The sequence below is a fragment of the Tupaia chinensis genome, unplaced genomic scaffold (assembly GCF_000334495.1).
Source record: "Tupaia chinensis unplaced genomic scaffold, TupChi_1.0 Scaffold000646_1, whole genome shotgun sequence".
In the NCBI taxonomy this organism is placed as follows: Eukaryota; Metazoa; Chordata; class Mammalia; order Scandentia; family Tupaiidae; genus Tupaia; species Tupaia belangeri.
In genome coordinates, this window is record NW_006160167.1 from 1,755,193 (window position 1) to 1,775,260 (window position 20,068).

At 35.4% G+C, this 20,068-nt stretch overlaps 1 protein-coding gene across 2 annotated transcripts in view; it reads right to left on the reverse strand.

Moving 5' to 3' along the window:
- Positions 1–20,068, reverse strand: part of VPS13B (vacuolar protein sorting 13 homolog B) — an 806,861-nt gene that overhangs the window by 483,435 nt on the left and 303,358 nt on the right. For both annotated transcript variants that reach the window (XM_027776225.1, XM_027776226.1), the window contains 2 exons: positions 17,160–17,287; positions 6,004–6,238 (listed from right to left, as the gene is read on the reverse strand). In XM_027776225.1, coding sequence (XP_027632026.1) covers positions 6,004–6,238; positions 17,160–17,287 — 363 coding nt within the window. The remainder of the gene's footprint in view (positions 1–6,003; positions 6,239–17,159; positions 17,288–20,068) is intronic.

The following is a 20,068-nucleotide window of genomic DNA, read 5'->3' on the forward strand; positions in this document are numbered from 1 at the left end:
CTCCTACACTGTTGGTGGGAATGTAAACTGGTTCAGCCACTGTGGAGAACAATATGGAGGTTCCTCAAAGATCTACAAATAGAACTACCATTTGATCCAGCAATCCCACTTCTGAGTATCTACCCAAAGGACAGGAGAACGCTCAGTCAGAAAAGTGTTTACACATCAACATTTATTATAGCATTATTCATAATCACCAAGACATGGAACCAACTTAAATGTCCACAAACAGATGAATGGATTGAAAAACTGTGGCATATATGCTCTATGGAATACTACTCAACCATTAAAAAAAAAAAAAAACAATAAGACCCTGGCATTTGATAGAAAGTGGTTGGATATGGAGGATCTATTGCTGAGTGAAGTAAGCCAAGATATGAAAGAAAGATATTGTATGTATTCACTTAATATATACTGACTATCTGCATGCTCTCTATGGTAGAGATTGAAATATTGGAGGGCATAAAAGCAGTGAAATTAGTTAACAAGAATAAAACAGTGTGGAATGGGTGGGGAGAAGAGAAGAGTATAGAGAAAGATAGCAAGAGACCAAATAGCAAGGCATGATATTAGTAGGATACAGATATGGTTTATTACCTGTTGATGATGACATGTATAGTATTCTCAACTGGATTGATCTGAGAAGTATTTCATATTGGGTAAAGCCTTTTTATAAGCAAAGTGAAAAATAGTGATTGACTATTTAAAAAAATAATTGGAATAATAATGGTAATAATAATGATCAGGAAAAATAATGAAAAACTATTGGATGATGAAATGGTGATTTTAATGTCTCTGTATTAACTGATATGCACATATTCCTTCTGGAAAAAGAAATGTAATACACTGTAAAGTTATATGTGATTCGATATAATATAAACAAGATTATGAAGATACTAAATAAATAAATTTTAAAAAGGAAAGTAGGATTAAAAATATTGGGTTGTAGAAAAATTCATGATGTATTTTTATGTGCAAAAAGCATCATACCTTTCTTGACAACGCAATATACAGTACAGGGGTGAACAGGTGATGTAACGGTTAAGGTGCTAGTCTCCCACATGGCCAACTGAGGTTTAAGTTCTGGATCTAGCAGCTTGCTTTCTCACTTTCCCTCTCTTTCTCTCTCCCTCTCTTGTGAGTGCACATACTCTGTAGCAAGTTAAAAAATAATTATAATGATAAATAAAATTAAGTAATTACTTAAAAAATATATAGAGAGAACAAACAAAATTAACTAGAAAGTGGAAAGACCACCCAAGGAATGGGAGAAAATGTTTGCAAATCATATATCTGAATAGCAAGAATATATAAGGAAGTCTTATAAATCAACTATGTGAAGACAAGTAACTCAACTAAAAGTGGGCAAAAGACTTGAATGGAAGAAAAAAATGTTAAAGAAGAAATAGAAATAGCCAATCAGCATATGAAAAGATGACAAACATCATTAGTCATTAGAAAAATACAAATGAAAACCATAATAATGTACTACCTTATACCAACTAAGATGCATGAAATGAAAAACAAGCAAAAACAAAAACAAGCAAAATCAAATGGTAATAAAGATATGGAGATATTACATTGATGTGGGATATTAAAACAGTGTAAAACTTTGGACAACTATTTGACAATTCCTCAAAAGCTTAAACACAGAGTAAGCTTAAACCATATTACTCAACAATTCTACTTCTACTTATATACCTAACTGAAATCGAAATATAACCATACAAAAATCTATAAAAGGAAGTTCATACCATGATTGCTCAAAAGAGCCACAAAGTAGAAAACTCACAAGTTCATCACCTGATGAATGTCTAAAGAAAACTTCATACATTCATACAAAGAAGTATTATTCAGCCATAAGAAGGAATGAAGACTGCCATAATATGAATCAACCTTAAAACATGATGTTAAGTCAAAAAAGGCAGTCACAAAAAAAGGCTACATACTCCAGGATTATATTTGTTTGAAATGGGCAAATTCACAGACACAGAATGATTAGTGATTGCGAGGGTCCAAGAAGAGAAATGGAGAGTGACTGCTAATTGTGTGGTGTTTCTATGAAAGGAGAGAAAACTGTTCTTAAATTCTGGCTCTTTCCCACTATACACGATGACAGGAGATAAAGCTGCAAAGCAGGATACTAAGGAGAAGAAAGCTGAAGCCAAGAAGACTGATGCCAGTGGCAAGGTTAAAAAGTGTGACCCGGGAATCAGCAGTTAGCGTAATGGCTATGTCGCTGGACTCCCACGAAGTCGACCGCGGTTCGCGTCCCGGACCCGGTGGCTTAAAACTCACGCTGGGCGCGTGTGCGTGCGTGCCCAAGATCCCGAGAGGAGAATGGAGGAGAAGGGATTGCGGCGTGACCATCCCCCCTGGGGGGTGATTTCTCACTTTCTGTCTCTATGTGTCTCTCTGGCGAGCGCACGCGCCCTATAGCAAAAAAACCTCTCTCAAAAAAAAAAGAGTGACCTCAAGGCTAAAAAGCCCAAGAAGGGGAAGCCCCATTACTGCCGAAACCCTGTCCTAGTCCAGGGCATCGGCAGATACTCCTGGTCTGCCATGTATTCCAGGAAGGCCATGTACAAGAGGAAATACTCGACCACTAAATCCAGGATCGAAAAAGAAAAAGGAGAAGGTTGCTACGACTGTCACAAAACAGTTGGTGGAGACAAGAATGGTGGTACCCGGGTGATAAAAATGCGCAAAATGCCTAGGTATTATCCTACTGAAGATGTGCCTCAAAAGCTGTTGAGCCACAGCAAAAAAAAACCTTCAGTCAGCATGTGAGAAAGCTGCGAGCCAGCATTACTCCTGGGACCATTCTGATCATCCTCACTGGACGCCACAGAGGCAAGAGAGTGGTTTTCCTGAAGCAGCTGAGCCATAGCTTGCTACTTGTAACTGGATCGCTGGTTCTCAATTGAGTACCACTGAGTAGAACACACCAGAAATTTGTCATTGCCACCTCCATGAAAATTGATATGAGCAAAGTAAAAATCCCAAAGCACCTTACCGATGCTTACTTCAAGAAAAAGAAACTGCGGAAGCCCAGACAGCAGGAAGGTGAGATCTTTGACACAGAGAAGGAGAAATACGAGATTTCAGAGCAGCGCAAGACTGATCAGAAAGCTGTGGATTCGCAAATTTTACCAAAAATCAAAGCTGTTCCTCAGCTCCAGGGCTACCTGCGATCCATGTTTACCCTTACAAATGGAGTTTATCCTCACAAATTGGTTTCTAGATTTTTTGCCAAGAACCTAAATAAATAACTGAGAAAAAAAAATTATGTAGTGGCTGGCCATGTGGTTGATGTGGTAGTGGAGTTGTCTGGTTCCACATGTCTGACTAAGAAGTTCAAGTCCTGGACATAGAGGCTCCTCAACCTGGGTGTGTACATGTGCATGCTCAAAATCCTGAGAAAGGATATCGATGTGGCCTTCCACGCTGAGGGAACTAGAACCCACATGGTACTAGAACCCACATGGCCAACTCACTGATTCAAGTTCTGAACTCAGCAACTTGAAAAACATGATGCGTGCATGTGTATGTGTGTCCAAAATCCCAAGAGGAGAATGGAGAAAGTCAGCCCCCAGGGGAGGTGACTTCTCATTTTCACTATCTCCATCTCTCCAGTGAGTACTTATGTCATATGACAAAAAAACTCTTATACCAATACTAGTGAGGGTTTTCCCCCAAAGATTTATTTAATTTTATTTATTATTAATATTTTTTATGTGCTATAGGGTACATGTGCTCACCAGAGAGAGAGAGAGAGAGAGAGAGCAAGCAAGCAAACTGCCAGGTCTGGGACTTGAATCGTAGTCAGCCATGTAGGAGTCCAGCACTGTAACTACCATGCCTCTTACTGGCCCCTACTATTAGTGAGTTATTAACAAAACAACAAAACAAAAATCAAAGGACACATCATTTAAATATTAGCATAACTATTTCAGTTTTTTTTTTTTTTTAATAGGTAAAGGCCAGTAGCTGGTGTGATGGTTAACACAATGAATCTCACTCACATGGCTGACTCTGTGGTTGCAGTACTAGACTTGCAGCTTAAGAAACATGCTGGGTGTGTGTGTGTATGTGCCCAAAATCCCAAGGGGAGACTGGAGGAGAAAGGACTGTATGTGCCCTTTCCCCTAGTGGGAGATTTCTCACTTTCCCTCTTTCTCTGTTTCTCTCCATCACTTTTTGGAGAGTGCATGCTCCTGATGACAAAAAAAAAAAAAAAAAAAAGAAGAAGAAAATTACACATCTCACTTTCTAAGACCAACATCCCCTTATAAGTTACTCCACAACAGCCATTGTAATAAGAAAGAATTCCCCCAATGAAAAATAATCTGTTGATGATAATGTGTGAGGTAATATTTTTGACCGGTCTAATATACAGTGTATTCATGCTGGGAAAATTCATTTTATATGCTGTAAAGATGTACAGTGATTAAATGTAAAAGAAAAAAAAGGACCAGCAGATGGCATAATGGTTACATTGCTGGACTTCCATGTAGTTGACTGCAGTTTGAGTCCCCCAGACCCAGCAGCTTAAAATTCACACTGGCATGTGTTTATGTGTACCCAAAATTCCAACAGGAGAATGGAGGAGGAGAAGGGATTACGGTGTGGCCATCCCCCTTGGGGTAAGTGAGTTCTCACTTTCTGTTTCTCTGTTTCTGTCTCTCTGGTGAGCACAGAAAAAGTAAATTAAATTTTTTTTTAAAAAAAGAATTCCCAGTAAGCAAAATAGAATAGCACAGGATAAAAACATCAAAGATGCTAGGAAAAGATCCCTACATCAAAACAAATATTACATAAGAAGAATTAAAATAGTTTCCTTTAACTGAAAATTCATTGGTTTTATGATAATAGTATTAGTACTTTTAAAAGACCAAAGCTGAGCCAGCTGATGGCATGGTGATTAAGGTAGCTGGATCCCAAATAGTTGACTTCACTGTTCAAGTCCTAGACCCCACAGCTTGAAAAACATGCTGAGGGAAAAAAAAGAAAGAAAAAGAAAAACATGCCGGGCACATGTGCATGCATGCCCCAAATCCCCAGAGAATGGAGAAGGGAATGTGGCACAGCCTACCTCCCTGGAGAGCTGATTTTTAACATTTCCTCTCTCTGTTTCTGGTGAGCACATTTACCCTATAATAAAAAACTAAAAGATCAACATTAATATCTGGTAACAAAATCATGCTTACTTCTGATAAATCTAAGAAAAACAGCTTTCAATGGAAACTTCAGTACAGAGGAAAGAAGAAAGAAATTGACATCAAAGTAAAAAATTACACTATGTCTGCTTTCCAGTGACAGTTTCTGTAGTAATCTGAATGACATCAGGACTCATATATTTACATCCTAATAATATGAACAAGGTGTTGACCTATTTAGCACTGTCAAAAATTTGAGCCTTGTTATTAAAATATAGATTCACATTATTTACTTTGTGACTCAAAACTTTTCCAAGTTCAAATATTGTTTGAAATGAGTATGTCAAAGTTCAAAAGGGTATGAATTTGCAACTGAAAACCCTGCAATATAAGAAATCGAGTACTTATTGGAAAAAGAATCATGGTTCTAATCATCACATAGTCTAAAAATATACCTGATATAAATAATATATTCTATTATTTATATGTAAAACAATATATTCATTAATAAGTAACTTAAATTAAAATCATCCTATTTATCATTCTTAGTTTAGTCTAAAGAAAATATCTAAAACCAACTTTCTTTCCAAGTTAATTTTTCCTATGCTTATAGCTGAGTGATTACATTATATTATATATAATTTACAGACACTTTATATTTAACTATATGATTATGACTATGTTTACAAGGTATAAATGGCAACTAATGGTATCACTTAGTTCATTTGCTTTGGTTCTGAAAATTTTTCAATAAGATTGATATATATATATGCACTGGAATATTAAAAAAACTAAAAGTATCACTATAAAAGATTAACAATAGGAAGAAGTTTTAAAAATGTACCTTCTTCAAGAATGGGTCTTGGGATGACAAATGGAATCTCTTGCAGGGGTTCCATATATTTGTGACCAGCACTAAGAATCTTTATTTGAGGTAAACAGAGGACAAGTGTCCCTGGTACACTGGTTTGTCCATGATACCAGCTTCTCACTGTTCCAGGAATGTCGCCAGATACAATAGTACTTGGGGAAGGTAGGCTGTCATTTGGAATGAACACACAACAGGATTGTACTTCAAGCTAGAAGAGAAAAGCAAAATTAAAATATTTGGGCTAGACTAAACATGCCTTTTAAATACCTAATATTTTCAACCAAATAAAGGAGCAAACCAAAAAATAAAATGTCCTATATTTACTTATTTATGAGTTACTTTTACTAAAAATCCAACAAACACTTGAGAAGGTATTATTTTGTTTCTATAAATTTGATCATAAGTGTCAAGTGGCATGAGATGAAAAAATATCTGCCCTTTCAGAAACAATTCTTTCCAAGAAACATGACTGAGTCAGAAAATGTGCTGGCACAAAAAGGTGAGAAAATCCTCCTTTGATTGTAGTTCATTATGTTTTATTAACATCAGATAAGGCCTTAGAACTGACTGCTATTTTATTGCTCTTGAGGCAAAAAAAAAAAAAAAGTATCTATATAAATTTGGCCCTTCCATATTTACTTTACAAACTAAAATTTGTTTTAAATGTGTAAAGTGTTCAGTTTATAATACCAGACAAATATTAAAGAACATGTTTATATAACATAATTTCTTTTTATATACATATGTACAAAGATTGAAGTATATAAACATATTTATTATCTCTACTATATATGGACACATGATAACAAATGTCTGAAGACATAAAAATCAGAGTTTGTTTTTTGTTTGTTTGTTTGTTTGTTTTTTGCAATATGGCATGTACACTTACCAGAAAGAACAAGAAAAGAGAGACAAAGAAAGTGAAAAAGCACCCCCTGGGGGAGATGGCCATGCCATAATTCCTTCTCCTTCTCTCAAGATTCTAGCCACACACACACCCACAACATGTGGTTGGTATGTTTTTGAAACCAGGAATAGAACTGCACTGTTGACCATATGGGATCCAGTCTCTTTAAATGACCACATCACTGTTTGGCCCTCCCTACTGGTTCTTCCTGTTTTTTTCATTCTTCAAATTATTACTTAAATTGGATCTGATATGTAATTTCTTTGCTCACCTATTCCCTATTACTTAATTTAGTTGCCAAAACCTGACAGAGTTAAGATAAAACTAAGCAAACCCAAACTAAAAACTGAATTCATTTTAGTTCTTAATTTAAAAACAATGTAGATTAAAGTCACCAAGCTTCATTCTTACCAAGTAATACAATGTACCTGGTTATTAAAATACCCTAATAGCCTAGCATACTTCAATTATTTGTTAAGAAAATATAATCCATGACTTGTGGATTTCCTTAAAGATATCTGATATACAAAGGTGTCATTTTGATATACGATAAAAAATTAAAATGGGTTATTTGATAAATGCTTGAATATTCTAGAAAATTTTATTAGCCAAGAGACTATTTTATAAAATATAATCAAGTATGCGATATCCCTTCTGTTGGAATTAATATACTCCTTAATGAGAGCATAATATATTGGGTTCTTGGGGAAGTTATGATGTATTTTTGCATAGAAAGAAAAATATGTCATGAGTTTCCTAATGACCTATATGTAATAGGTTTAGTATTTCTTTCTACAATAAGTAATTTTCCAATATGTAAGAAAATCTGTCTGTCCTTGTTTCACATTGCTGGGCATAGATAAAGTAGACTAATACAGTGAAGAGAAATATACATAATATTTTGCCCAATAAAGCATAAATGCATTGGTTCACAAAGGATAAGCTGTCTTTTAGTCCTGGAATTTTATCTTGCAACTTAAATAATTTAAGCATATATGTGTTAATTACCTGAATGATTTAAGATCACAGCTCATTTTATTTATTCTGAAATAGAAGTCTATATCGCAATTATGTTTTAAGATACTTAAAACAGTTCACTGATGATGTTCGACTGCACAATATTGAATGGCACATTAAGTGCAGAAGATTTATTCATTCCAGTTAAAAGGTCAAACTATTAGGAATCAATATTAACTAATACATGTAGGTATTAAGGCAATGAAAAATGCCCTTAATGCTATAGGTTAATTAATATATTATCTAAAATGTCAGCATACACAATATACACATATAGTCCTTAGAAACAAATTTAAATTGTGCCAAAATTGTGAAAATCATAAAACATTCCAAAATTTCACTAAATTAAAAAATTATTTAATCGAATTTAAACAACTTGAACAATATATACAGAATCAATGGCATATTAACATGTGATTTAAAAGCTCCAAAAGATAAATGTTTTGAAATATATATGTTGTGAGAATTCATTTAATGAAAAAAATCAAAACATACACATAATCCAAATTGCTCAAAATTATAATAATGTTACATCCATTATATGTACTAAAGCTATTTCATAAATCTTTTTATACTTTAAAAATAACTATTAAAGTGTATGTCTAAAATTGTGGTTTTAATGTAAAATGTTGAGTGATTTATATTACTGAATATAAATCTGCAGCAGTAAATTCTGCATTAATGTAAGGATCTGACAATCCAAGGGAAAGAAAATGAAGTAATCTGCCAGTAAGAAGTCCTCAAATCGGGGGTCAGATCATGTTCATGGAAACCATCTGGTTGGGACCCTCTGAGCCACACCAAACATAAATGATCTTTTAAAAAAATATCCTATTCATTAATGCATCACAGCTGCACTGAGTGTTACTTCATTTTTCCATGGCAACATCCTTTCTGTTTCAAGGATCTTGTTTCAGTTTTGGTAGCAACGTGTTCTTTCGCCAATATTGAACACATTCATGTGTTAAAGAGAAGGGATTATTACAAATTCTTGAAGTAGAACCACCTCTATTTTGATTCCTATTAGGTCAAGGGCTACATATCTAAGCAACATGTACTGAAGATAAACTGATGAAGTAAAAATCCTATATTCTTATTTTAATAAATAAAATGAATGTACTGATTTTTTTTTTCCCAGAAGTTTTAAGTGTATGCACCATTTAAAAAGATGTGACAGAGCCTGCAGGTGGTGTTGTGTTTAGGTGCTGGACTCCCACGTAGACAACCCTGGTTCAAGTCCTGGACCTGGTGGCTTGAAACTCATGCTGGGCATGTGTGCATGCATGCCCAAGATCCCAGGAGGAGAAGGGATTGTGGCATGCCCATTTCTCCTGGGGGGGTGATTTCTTGCTTTTCTGAAGATCTGGCTCTCTGGTGAGTGCATGTGCCCTGTATCAAAAATCTCTCAAAAGAAAAAATGAAAGAAAAGATATGTGTTATAGTGTTTCACCACCCCTATATGTAAGTTTTGGAAAATTATTATTTTTGTAATGTATGTGCTCTATAGTTTGATCACAACTCACTTAAAGAATAGACTATAATAAATTAACCTTTTATATTAATCTGAACACCTTAATTAGCCACTATTCATCATATAGAACTCTCTATATAAATGCCTCAAAAGACTGTACCATATTTTCTGTACTTTTACATAATGCTACTATATCCTATTCCCAAATAAACTATTTTTCTTTAAATAAAACTTGAAACTTTGGAAGAAATATTAAAACATATTTTGCAAAACTACAGAAATGAAAAGTTCTCTATATGATTGTATTTTAGTCTTCAGGAAGCAGTTTCACATAAAAAAATGTAAATTGTATTTTGTTTATTTTTTTTCTTTAATTCATGCATTCTTTTTTTTTGGGGGGGGGAGGTTTTTGCTACAAGGCATGTGTGCTCACCAGAAAGACACAGACAGAGAGACAGAAAGCGAAAAATCACCCCCCAGGGGGAATGGCCATGCCACCATCCCTCCTCCTCCATTCTCTTCTTGGTATGTTGGGCATGCACACGCACATGCCAGGTGTGAGTTTAAGCCACCAGGTCCAGGACTCGAACCGTGGTCGACTACACAGGAGTTCAGTGACATAGCCATTACGCTAACTGCTGGTCCCAATTCATGCATTCTTTAAAATCCAACATGAACTGAACTGGAAATCAGAGACATAGTCCCAGACCTAAAAAAGCTTAAAACAAGTATATTTAAACATTTTAATGGGACCAGCAGTTAGCGTAATGGCTATGTCGCTGGACTCCCATGTAGTCTACCACGGTTCACGTCTCAGACCCGGTGGCTTAAAACTCATGCCGGGCGTGTGTATGTGCGTGCCCAAGATCCCGAGAGGAGAACAGAGGAGAAGGGATTGTGGCATGGCCACCCCCCCGGAGGGTGATTGTTGCTTTCTGTCTCTCTCTCTCTGTCTGGCAAGCACACGCGCCCTAGAGCAAAAACCTCTCAGAAAAAAAACCCCAAAACATATTAATATCCTTACAGAATTCTTACTAGAACATAAACTCTATAAAGTCAAACACTTGGACTATTTTGTTTACTCCACAATCTATACATGAGTGAATAGTTAGGACATAGCCATTACGCTAACTGCTGGTCCCAATTCATGCATTCTTTAAAATCCAACATGAACTGAACTGGAAATCAGAGACATAGTCCCAGACCTAAAAAAGCTTAAAACAAGTATATTTAAACATTTTAATGGGACCAGCAGTTAGCGTAATGGCTATGTCGCTGGACTCCCATGTAGTCTACCACGGTTCACGTCTCAGACCCGGTGGCTTAAAACTCATGCCGGGCGTGTGTATGTGCGTGCCCAAGATCCCGAGAGGAGAACAGAGGAGAAGGGATTGTGGCATGGCCACCCCCCCGGAGGGTGATTGTTGCTTTCTGTCTCTCTCTCTCTGTCTGGCAAGCACACGCGCCCTAGAGCAAAAACCTCTCAGAAAAAAAACCCCAAAACATATTAATATCCTTACAGAATTCTTACTAGAACATAAACTCTATAAAGTCAAACACTTGGACTATTTTGTTTACTCCACAATCTATACATGAGTGAATAGTTAGTGAATTCTAGGTACTCAATAAATAATGATTACATATGTGAAACACCATTCTTTTTATTAGATCAGATGTTAATGTTAATTAAATAATTATTTCATGTATGTTGTTCATCATTTAATTTCACAGAAGCACTCCAGGGTGATTAATAAAACCGACTTGTCAGTCACATGGGTTCAACTCTAGCTCTGGGACCTTTGACAATATCTCTATAACTTCAATTTCCTCACCTAGAAGTAAAGGAAATCGAAGCACTGATACAAAGATTTAATATAGTAAGTGCCACCTAAACAATTACTAGATAAATAAAAAGTCAATAAACAAACAATGAGCACCTTCTACATGCTAGACTGAATATATTGGCCTTTATGGACTTACAAAAATGTGCACAGTGTATTTATTCACAAAGGCTGTTGCTTATGGTTTATGTACTGTACAGGGACCACCAAAATAAGCAGTATTACATTTGCACTACAACTAATTTATAAACTATTATCCAAATCAGTTTTTTTTTTTATTTTATGAACTCTTTTCATAACACATCATGAAAATATTGTGGATATCTTTGTATGTAGAAAAAAATCTAAATATATCTAATTGGGGCCTTGATTTAAAAACCTCAAATGTAAACTTTGGTTGTCCTTAGTTTCCAGAGTGAGTGTTATTAGTTTCCACACTTTTTTCCATAAAAACTTGTCAAGGGAAGACATAAAAAATATCTTGGATGTGAATTCTAGATTTCTTCATTCTAACAAACTATCATGCAATAGCTGTCACTAGTTTAGTGTCTGTAAGTAAGGATCTAGGCCTGTGGGCATAATCCATAAGCATTAAATGTAAAAACTTACTTTAATAATCAACGAGATTAACAACTAAGAAGTCATGACTGACACACTCATTAAAAACACAAAGGATGTACAAAGTAGTTCTGAAGGATTAACAAAGCATTATTAGTTAGTGGAGACCAGGATGCTTGATATGGAAATTAAAAAGTCAATTAGACAAGAGGGTTCACTCAGAAGACTTCTGAGACTTTAAAAAAGAAATGAGGAATTAAAAAAAAAAAAGAAAGAAAGAAACAGAGACCAGCAGGTGGCCTACTGGTTACAGGCTGGACTCCCACATGGCCCATTGCATTTTGACTCTCAGACTTGGTGGCCGGAAAATCACACCGGTGTGTGTGCATGCATGCCCAAATCATAGAGGAGAATGGATGATAAGGTGTGGTCATGTCCCTTAGGGGGTGATTTCTCACTTTCTCCCTCTATTTCTGGCTGTCTGTTTCTGGAGAGTGTACATGCTCTATGGCAAAAACCTTAAAAAAAAATAGTAGAAGAAGAAAATACCTAGGAAATGCTATAGGTCATACATGAACTTCAATGTAAATTACAAAAAAAAAAAAAAAAAAGCTGAGTTTGGCAATAACCAGGGCAATGTTCTCCCTTCTTAGTGAATTCCGTGCCAGAATGTTTATATTTTATCAGCTGCATACCATTGTCAATTATGTGCTTTTGGAATAAAAATGTAGCTTTGTGGAATATAGTAGAAGCTTTGTAATGACCAGAAAGATAAATATTACAAAGAACAAGTGAGTTTGTTAATCATCGTTAAAAGGCACAAAATTAAATTTAAAAAAACAAGTGGTCAAAGACTACACATAGTATTACAAAATAATTCATTGTAGTAAAGTATGGAAGCTACTTCTTCCAATGAAGAAACAAATAGCAAATACAGTTAACAGTCTTTATACAATCTATGCTAAGTAAAAAAGAACATAGACTTAGCATATACCAATTTTGGCTCCAAAATCAACTTTCCAGAAACTCTTGTTCCAAACACATTTACTTGCTCGGACTTCCACTAAAAGAATAATCCTTTGATGGCTTTAAGTTATGATGTTCTGTTTTATCTGATGACAACTTCAGGGTTTTCTGTTTTATATTTCAGTCATAAAACATCTTGGAGTATGGGTAATGCATTCTTAAAACCTCAGAATTTTAGTCTAGATTTTAATAATTTAATAGGAATCTAATTTTATGTTTAATTTTTTACATAATACATTAACATACGTCAATATTTGAATACGTCATATTTAAGGGTAAGGACTAGGGGAAGGTACAAACATAGTACCTACTCAAAATAACCTTTACAAAGATACACCATGTAGTATTTCTGTAATTCTATGTTAATTTGTACTCTATAAGCTTACTCACAACCACATAAAACTATATAGGAACCACAAAAAAAACTATGCACTTAACAAGGAATGAGAGCTGGTAATTTTCTTGTTATAAAAGTTCATGCTATCATAACTAAAAAAGAAAAATATGAAAACTATCACTACTTACAATTAATTATGACATAAAAAAGACCCCCCCAGGGGAATGGCCATGCCACAGTCCTCTCTCCTCCACTCTCCTCTAGGGGTTTTGGACACACTTGTTCATGCTCCCAGCCATCTAGGACCCATCGTAATAACCGTTATGCCATTTGCTGGCCCTGGAATGAGCTGACTTTTAAGACAACTGTGTACATCACTGTGCAATAACATTTAGAACGACAGTAAGCTTTAAACAGCTAATTGCCTTGGTAGCTATCACATTATAGACCATAAATCAGTGTCAAGTACTTCTACAGATCAATAGATACTCATCTCAGAGACTAACTAAATTCATCATGAACCAGGCATTTCATGCTGTAGGCAGCTTTCAGTAAATAAAATTTATCTTGACACCGAGTTTCTCATTTTGACTCATGAGAGTTTTTACCACCAGCAGGGGGCAGGAGGTTAGGTTGCTGGTTCCCACATGGCTATCTTCAAGGTTCAAGTCCTAGACCTAGGGGCCTAAAAATCACATGGGTCACATGTGCATGCTTGCCCAAGATTCTAAGAGGAGAATGGAGGAGAAGGGATTGCAGCATGGACATTCCACCTGGGGGTTGATTTCCCCTTACTCCCCGTGTCTCTGGCAAGCACACATACACTATGGCAAAATAAATAAATGTTAATATGTTTATGATTCTTGTATAACTTTTCATATTTTAACGGGAATTTTAAAAATACAGCATATATCTTAAAGTCAGGAGGATATATTTAGAAGGATAGTGCCCTGTAGCAATCCCTACAATTATATTCTGCCTGCTTCACCAACTCTAGGGCTACTCTTCTCGGAGTAGATGGCAATTAATTTTAAAAAGCCATACAAGTTCCAAGAGATCACACCATAGCAGAACTTAAAACATACATCCAGATATCTGTAAGTATATAGACCTATAATGAATATATGCTATACAAGCTTATTTTCTAGGATTTTGGTATTAAAGCACTTTTACTAGAACAAAGTAGAATAATAAAATAAAAGTAGGAAATGTGGTGTGCTATTTAGAAAGGAAAGATGTAGATGAGAGTGAAAAGAAAGTAATTTGAGTAACAAGTTGGAAATAAAAATCTTTTTTTTTTCTTTAAGAGAGACATTTTTGCTATACGGTGTATGTGCTCATTGGAGAGACAGGGAGACAGAGAGATAAGAAGCAAGAAATCACTCCTTAAGGGGATGGCCACACCACAATCCCTTCTCCTCTATTATTCTCTCAGGATTTTGGGTACATACACACAGGTGCCCAGCCTGAGTTTTAAGCTGCTGGGCCTGGGACTCTAACTGTAGTCAACTATGTGGGAGTCCAGTGACATAACCATTACTCCATCTCTGGTCCCTAAAAATTCATGAAAATCTATTATACACTAAATAAATGTCAGAAAAGATAAAAAGAAAAGTATCTTTCTTAACACAATTCATAGACACAATTTAGTGAAAAAACAAAACATACTACTAATTTCTAGATACAGCAGGTTTAAAGTATGAAATAAAAGCCTGCTATTTAATGTAAAGCTCTAGAGAATTATCTGGTAATGTTTAGATTATTCCATGAAATAATATTTGTGACAAATCATAATTTAGAACTTCAAACTGAAGGTGTCTGTTACTTATATATGTATTACAATAGAATTAGGCTCTCTAGTAGTAAGTTACTCATCTTCTCAACTACTTACTGGTGAATTTAGTATTTAACTTATATTCAATACTAAACATGTCATAGATCATTCTTTTTTTCTTTTCTTTTTGAGAGGTTTTTGCCATAGGGTGTGTGCACTTGCCAGATAGAGAGAGACATAGAGACAGAAAGCAAGAAATGACCCCCCAGGGTGGATGGCCACACCGCAATCCCTTCTCCTCCATTCTCCTCTCGCGATCTTGGGCACACATGCACACACGCCCAGCGTGAGTTTAAAGCCACCGGGTCCGGGATGCGAACCGTGGTCAACTATGTGGGAGTCCAACGACATAGCCATTACACTAACTGCTGGTCCCATAGATAATTCTTTCTAGAGAATTACTAAATTAATATGCAACAACATGTTGTTTAGTATCATTCAGAAAAAAATACTTATTTCATTGGTGATTTAGTTAACAGAAACAGAATGTGTTATATCAGGGAAACCAGAGAAGCACATAAAGGTAAGTAAGGCATTGTGAAGAAACAAGCATAAGAAAGGAGATGGATCACATTTATTTTCTTACAATCAGAGAGTAAGTTAAGCATATAGATCAAGTCTGATCAAATTGATAAAGAGAATATAAATGAAATAGAATTGTTCATACACCATTCTCATTTCCATCAGTAATGAGTTTCTGCTGAATGTGCATTTTATCGTAAGAAAAGGTACATGTTAATAATTAAGACAATGTGTAAAACATACATTGTCTAGTTGGGTCCATCTTGACGAAGGGTGTTGATAAGTATTTACAGGGAGATTGTGTTCTATACAACGAAAGAGGTTATAGGGAGGCTGTTTTTTATTATAGATGAAATACTTAACACGGATATAAATGGTAAGCAACACCTTAGAATATTGTGTATTTACTTCTTCTATAATCACAGATTCTCTAAATGGAACAAATGTTTTCTGCATTCATGTTTTATATGTTCTATCTATTGTCACCACTACACTAAAGGAAGCTCTAGGGGAGGACAGATGAGCCAACACAAGGACATATTATAATATTAATAGTAAAAGATCTCATGCTGGCTAAGATTGGTGAGACCTACTGATATCTCTGAAAAAGTTGTATTCCCACAAGCAAAGAGATAAAACAATGTCAAAGGAACAACGAGCTTCACATTTTCCCTCTTGTTCTTCTCTTAACTTTTTTATAAGCAGCATGGTAAGAGACTGTAAAGAACTGCCAAGATTCAGGTATTTTCAAATAAACACTTTCATTGACAACATGCAACTGGAAATGTTTTCAGATATATTACGTGAGATGAGATAAGAATCTAACTGTATATTTTTATCACATAAAAATTATCTGGAAGATGGGTAATTTGGAGTGATTGTGTTATGTATATCTGAAAGCAAAAATGTGAAGAAAATTTTGCAACAATAAAATAATAAGGAAATAATTGTTATTTTCATGTTTAATTTGTAACTAGACAGAGAAAATATTAGATAGCTTTTATGTTAATTTAGTTCCACCCCAGATTTTATCTTAGTACTGAGATAAAAATGTGATCTATACATAGAACATTAAAAATCTCTTAAATATTGTTAAAAGGAGAAAAAAAAATTCTTTTTTAGAGAGATTTTCGCTATAGGGCTTGTTTGCCTAAAAGACAGACAGAGCCAGAGACAGAGAGCAAGAAAACACCCTCCACCAGGGGATGGGCATGCTGCAATCCCTCCTCCTCCATTTTCCTGTCAGGCATGGACACACATGTGCCTGGCATGTATTTTAAGCTGCCAGGTCTGAGACTCAAACTATGGTTGGCCATGTGGGAGTCCAGCAACATAACCATTACACCATCTGCTGATCCCAACGACGAATTCTTATAATTCAAGAAACATGTCAAAATATGTATACCTTTATAATGTTATTGAGAAGAGCATATTATATATGTGCTTCTATAATTTTGTTTATAATAAAATGTGACAGTTGATTTCAACTAAATTATGGAAATAAGATGGGAACCATGAGTGTTACATGTGTGAAAAATTTTACCAACAGTATTGACACTGACCATTAAAAAGGATTACAAAAATTAGAGCTATAATATTTCTAACTTTTATTTTACCTGTAGTGTAAGACTTTTTACTGCATTCCATAGTATTCCAATAAATTCTTTCATTCTTTCTTCAGGACTTCTAAATCCTTCAGATATATTCAGCACAGCTTTCACAGGAACTGATAAAGGTCGAGATTCTAAGAAAAAGAATATCTAATTATTTATCTAATTATTTAACAGAAACATAAGTTATAATTTCTCAGAAATATACATCAAGATTTTTTTTTTTTGAGAGGTTTTTGCTATAGGGCTTGTGTGCTCACCAGAAAGACAGAGAGAGACAGAGAAACAGTGAGAAATCACCCCCCAAGAGGGATGGCAATGTCGCAATCCCTTCTCCTCCATTCTCCTCTCAGGATCTTGGGCACGCATGCACACGCACCCTGGGTGAGTTTAAGCCACCAGGTCCAGAACTCGAACCGCATTCGACTACATGGGAGCCCAGCAACATAGCCATTATGCCAACTGTTGGTCCCCCAGAAAGTATTTTCAAGAGTGTTTCTTTCCTTGCTTAAAATTATAACTTCCATATGACATCATAAAATATTAGATAATTTTACCTGTAGAATTACTCATTTTTGCAAGTACTAAAAAATAAGCAAACCCTCTTTGCTAGAAGTCAGGAGAGCATTCATTACTGCTGTCATGGACTGGTGACTAGAGGTGATAATGTTCCATTTATCGACTATAAAAAAATGTTCGCTTTGTGAAAACTCATTAAACTGTGACTTAACCATCATTTGCTCAGTGTATTATATCAATAAAATTTTTAAAAAGGAAATTCAGGAAAGCATTTGACTCATTTGAAATTGATAGGAAATAGATCTTTTCTATGTGCATTTTCCTCGTTTAAAAAAGCTTATAAATAGAATCTCTCATTTTTAAAAATAATTTTGATGGTTACATTAAAGGCTGATTTCTTTATTAATAAATGAAATGTAACAGTCTACTCTCTCTATTATGTTATTAAAATTATGTTTATCTGAGGTAATTAAGAGAACTTTGCTAATTTTTATGATGTAAGATTTCAGAAATTACTTTAAACAATTCAATAATTTACATTACTATATAAATCTGTTTATATCTAAATAACCTATACATAGTCATACATTTTATATTAATGAAATATAACTCGGCATCTTAGTACTTTTGTAGGAGCATAAACTAAATAAATCAGATCTTGATTTTCAAGACTAATTTGAGTATGAAGATCCTAAGATGATTACCAAAATAAGTGCTACCCTATCACCGCTATGAGAAAGACTAGCTGTCATCCACTCATGTTTCTTTTTTTCCAATTTGTTTCCTGTATGTGCATTTATACTGGATTTAACATTTTTTGGAGACATATCTTTTTTTTTTTAAGAGAGATTTTTGCTATAGGACACGTGTGTTTGCCAGAGAGACAGAAAGCCAGAAATCATTCCCTGTGGTGATGGTTATAACTACAGTCCCTTCTCCTCCATTCTCCTCTTAGGATCTTGGGTATATACATGTGTCCAACGTGAGTTTTAACTCACCAGGTCCAGAGTCCAATCACAGTTGACTACGTGGGATTCCAGCGATGCAACCATTATACCATCTGGTGGTCCCCGAGAGAGAGATTTTTGCTATAGGGCACATGCACTCACCAGAGAGAGAGAGAGAGAGAGAGAGAAAGCGAGAAATTACCCTCCCTCCCCAGGGAGGATGGCCATACTGCAATCCCTTCTCCTCTATTCTCCTCTCAGGATTTTGGGGCATGCACACACATGTGCCTGGCATGAGTTTCAAGCAGTTGGATCCAGGGTTCAAACCATGGTCAGCCATGTGAGAGTCTAGTGCCTTAACCACTATGCCACCTGGTGGACCCTATACTAGATTTAAAATACCTTCAATTCTCTAGTAACACTAACCCTGTCCAAATCACCATGATTACAGACATGCACTATGGCAATAGACATACGGCAACTTGTTTATCTGCTACTATACATTTCTCCCTGCAATCTACTGTCAACATAGCACCTAAAGAGATGCTGATAAAATAATCAGAAAAGGTTATATCATCCCTATACTGAAAATACTCCTGTGCCCTGTGCCTGATACATACATCTTACTCAACTTCAACTTCTAACAGCTGAGTTACATCTTACTCAGCTTTAACATCAAGTCCTTACAATGGTTTATAAATCCCTCTAGGACCTGGCTTCATTGTCTTTTTTAGTTCCTTTTTATCCCTCTTTCCAGTCCTCTTTTGAATTTAGCCATGTTATCCTCCTTGCTGTTCCTTAAGGCAAGAATATTGGGTTGAAGTACATAGTAAAAGGGAATCACACTCCTACTACCTGTCTCTCAATCCCCCATCTCCTCAAGTGTTTAAGAGATATAAGAAGGATTTAGGGAATTTTCAGTACAGCAGAAATAAAGGCAAACAAATGCTGATTTGCAAATCTTACTGTACTTCTATTCTTCCATTCTGTTGATGTGGCTTGGAAAACACTTGAAAATGAGATAAAGGAAAATGTTGGCCACTTCCAAGAGTTATGAGCTACGGAAAACTCACTTAGTTCCATTCAATAAGCATTACTAAGTGACTATTTTGTGCTAGGTCCTAGGGAAACAAAGATGTATAAGACCAGGATCACGCCTTTGAGGAGCTTACATTCTAGAGGGAAATGGATGGGTAACACAAAACTTTCATAATGTGGAAAGTTCAGTAATTATGGAAGCATTTCAATGATGACTTCTTTTTCTGTTCTAAATCACATATGTATAAAAAGAACCAAAAAAAGCTAAAGGTCCTAAAGTAATGCTGGAATTTCTGGGAAAAAATATAAATATAAAAGGTAAGGAAAGGTAAGGAAAAAGGAGTATTTTTTTCTTCAAAAATAACCTAAATCTATACCATCTTCTTCATTTCTTTGGCCACCACCCTGACA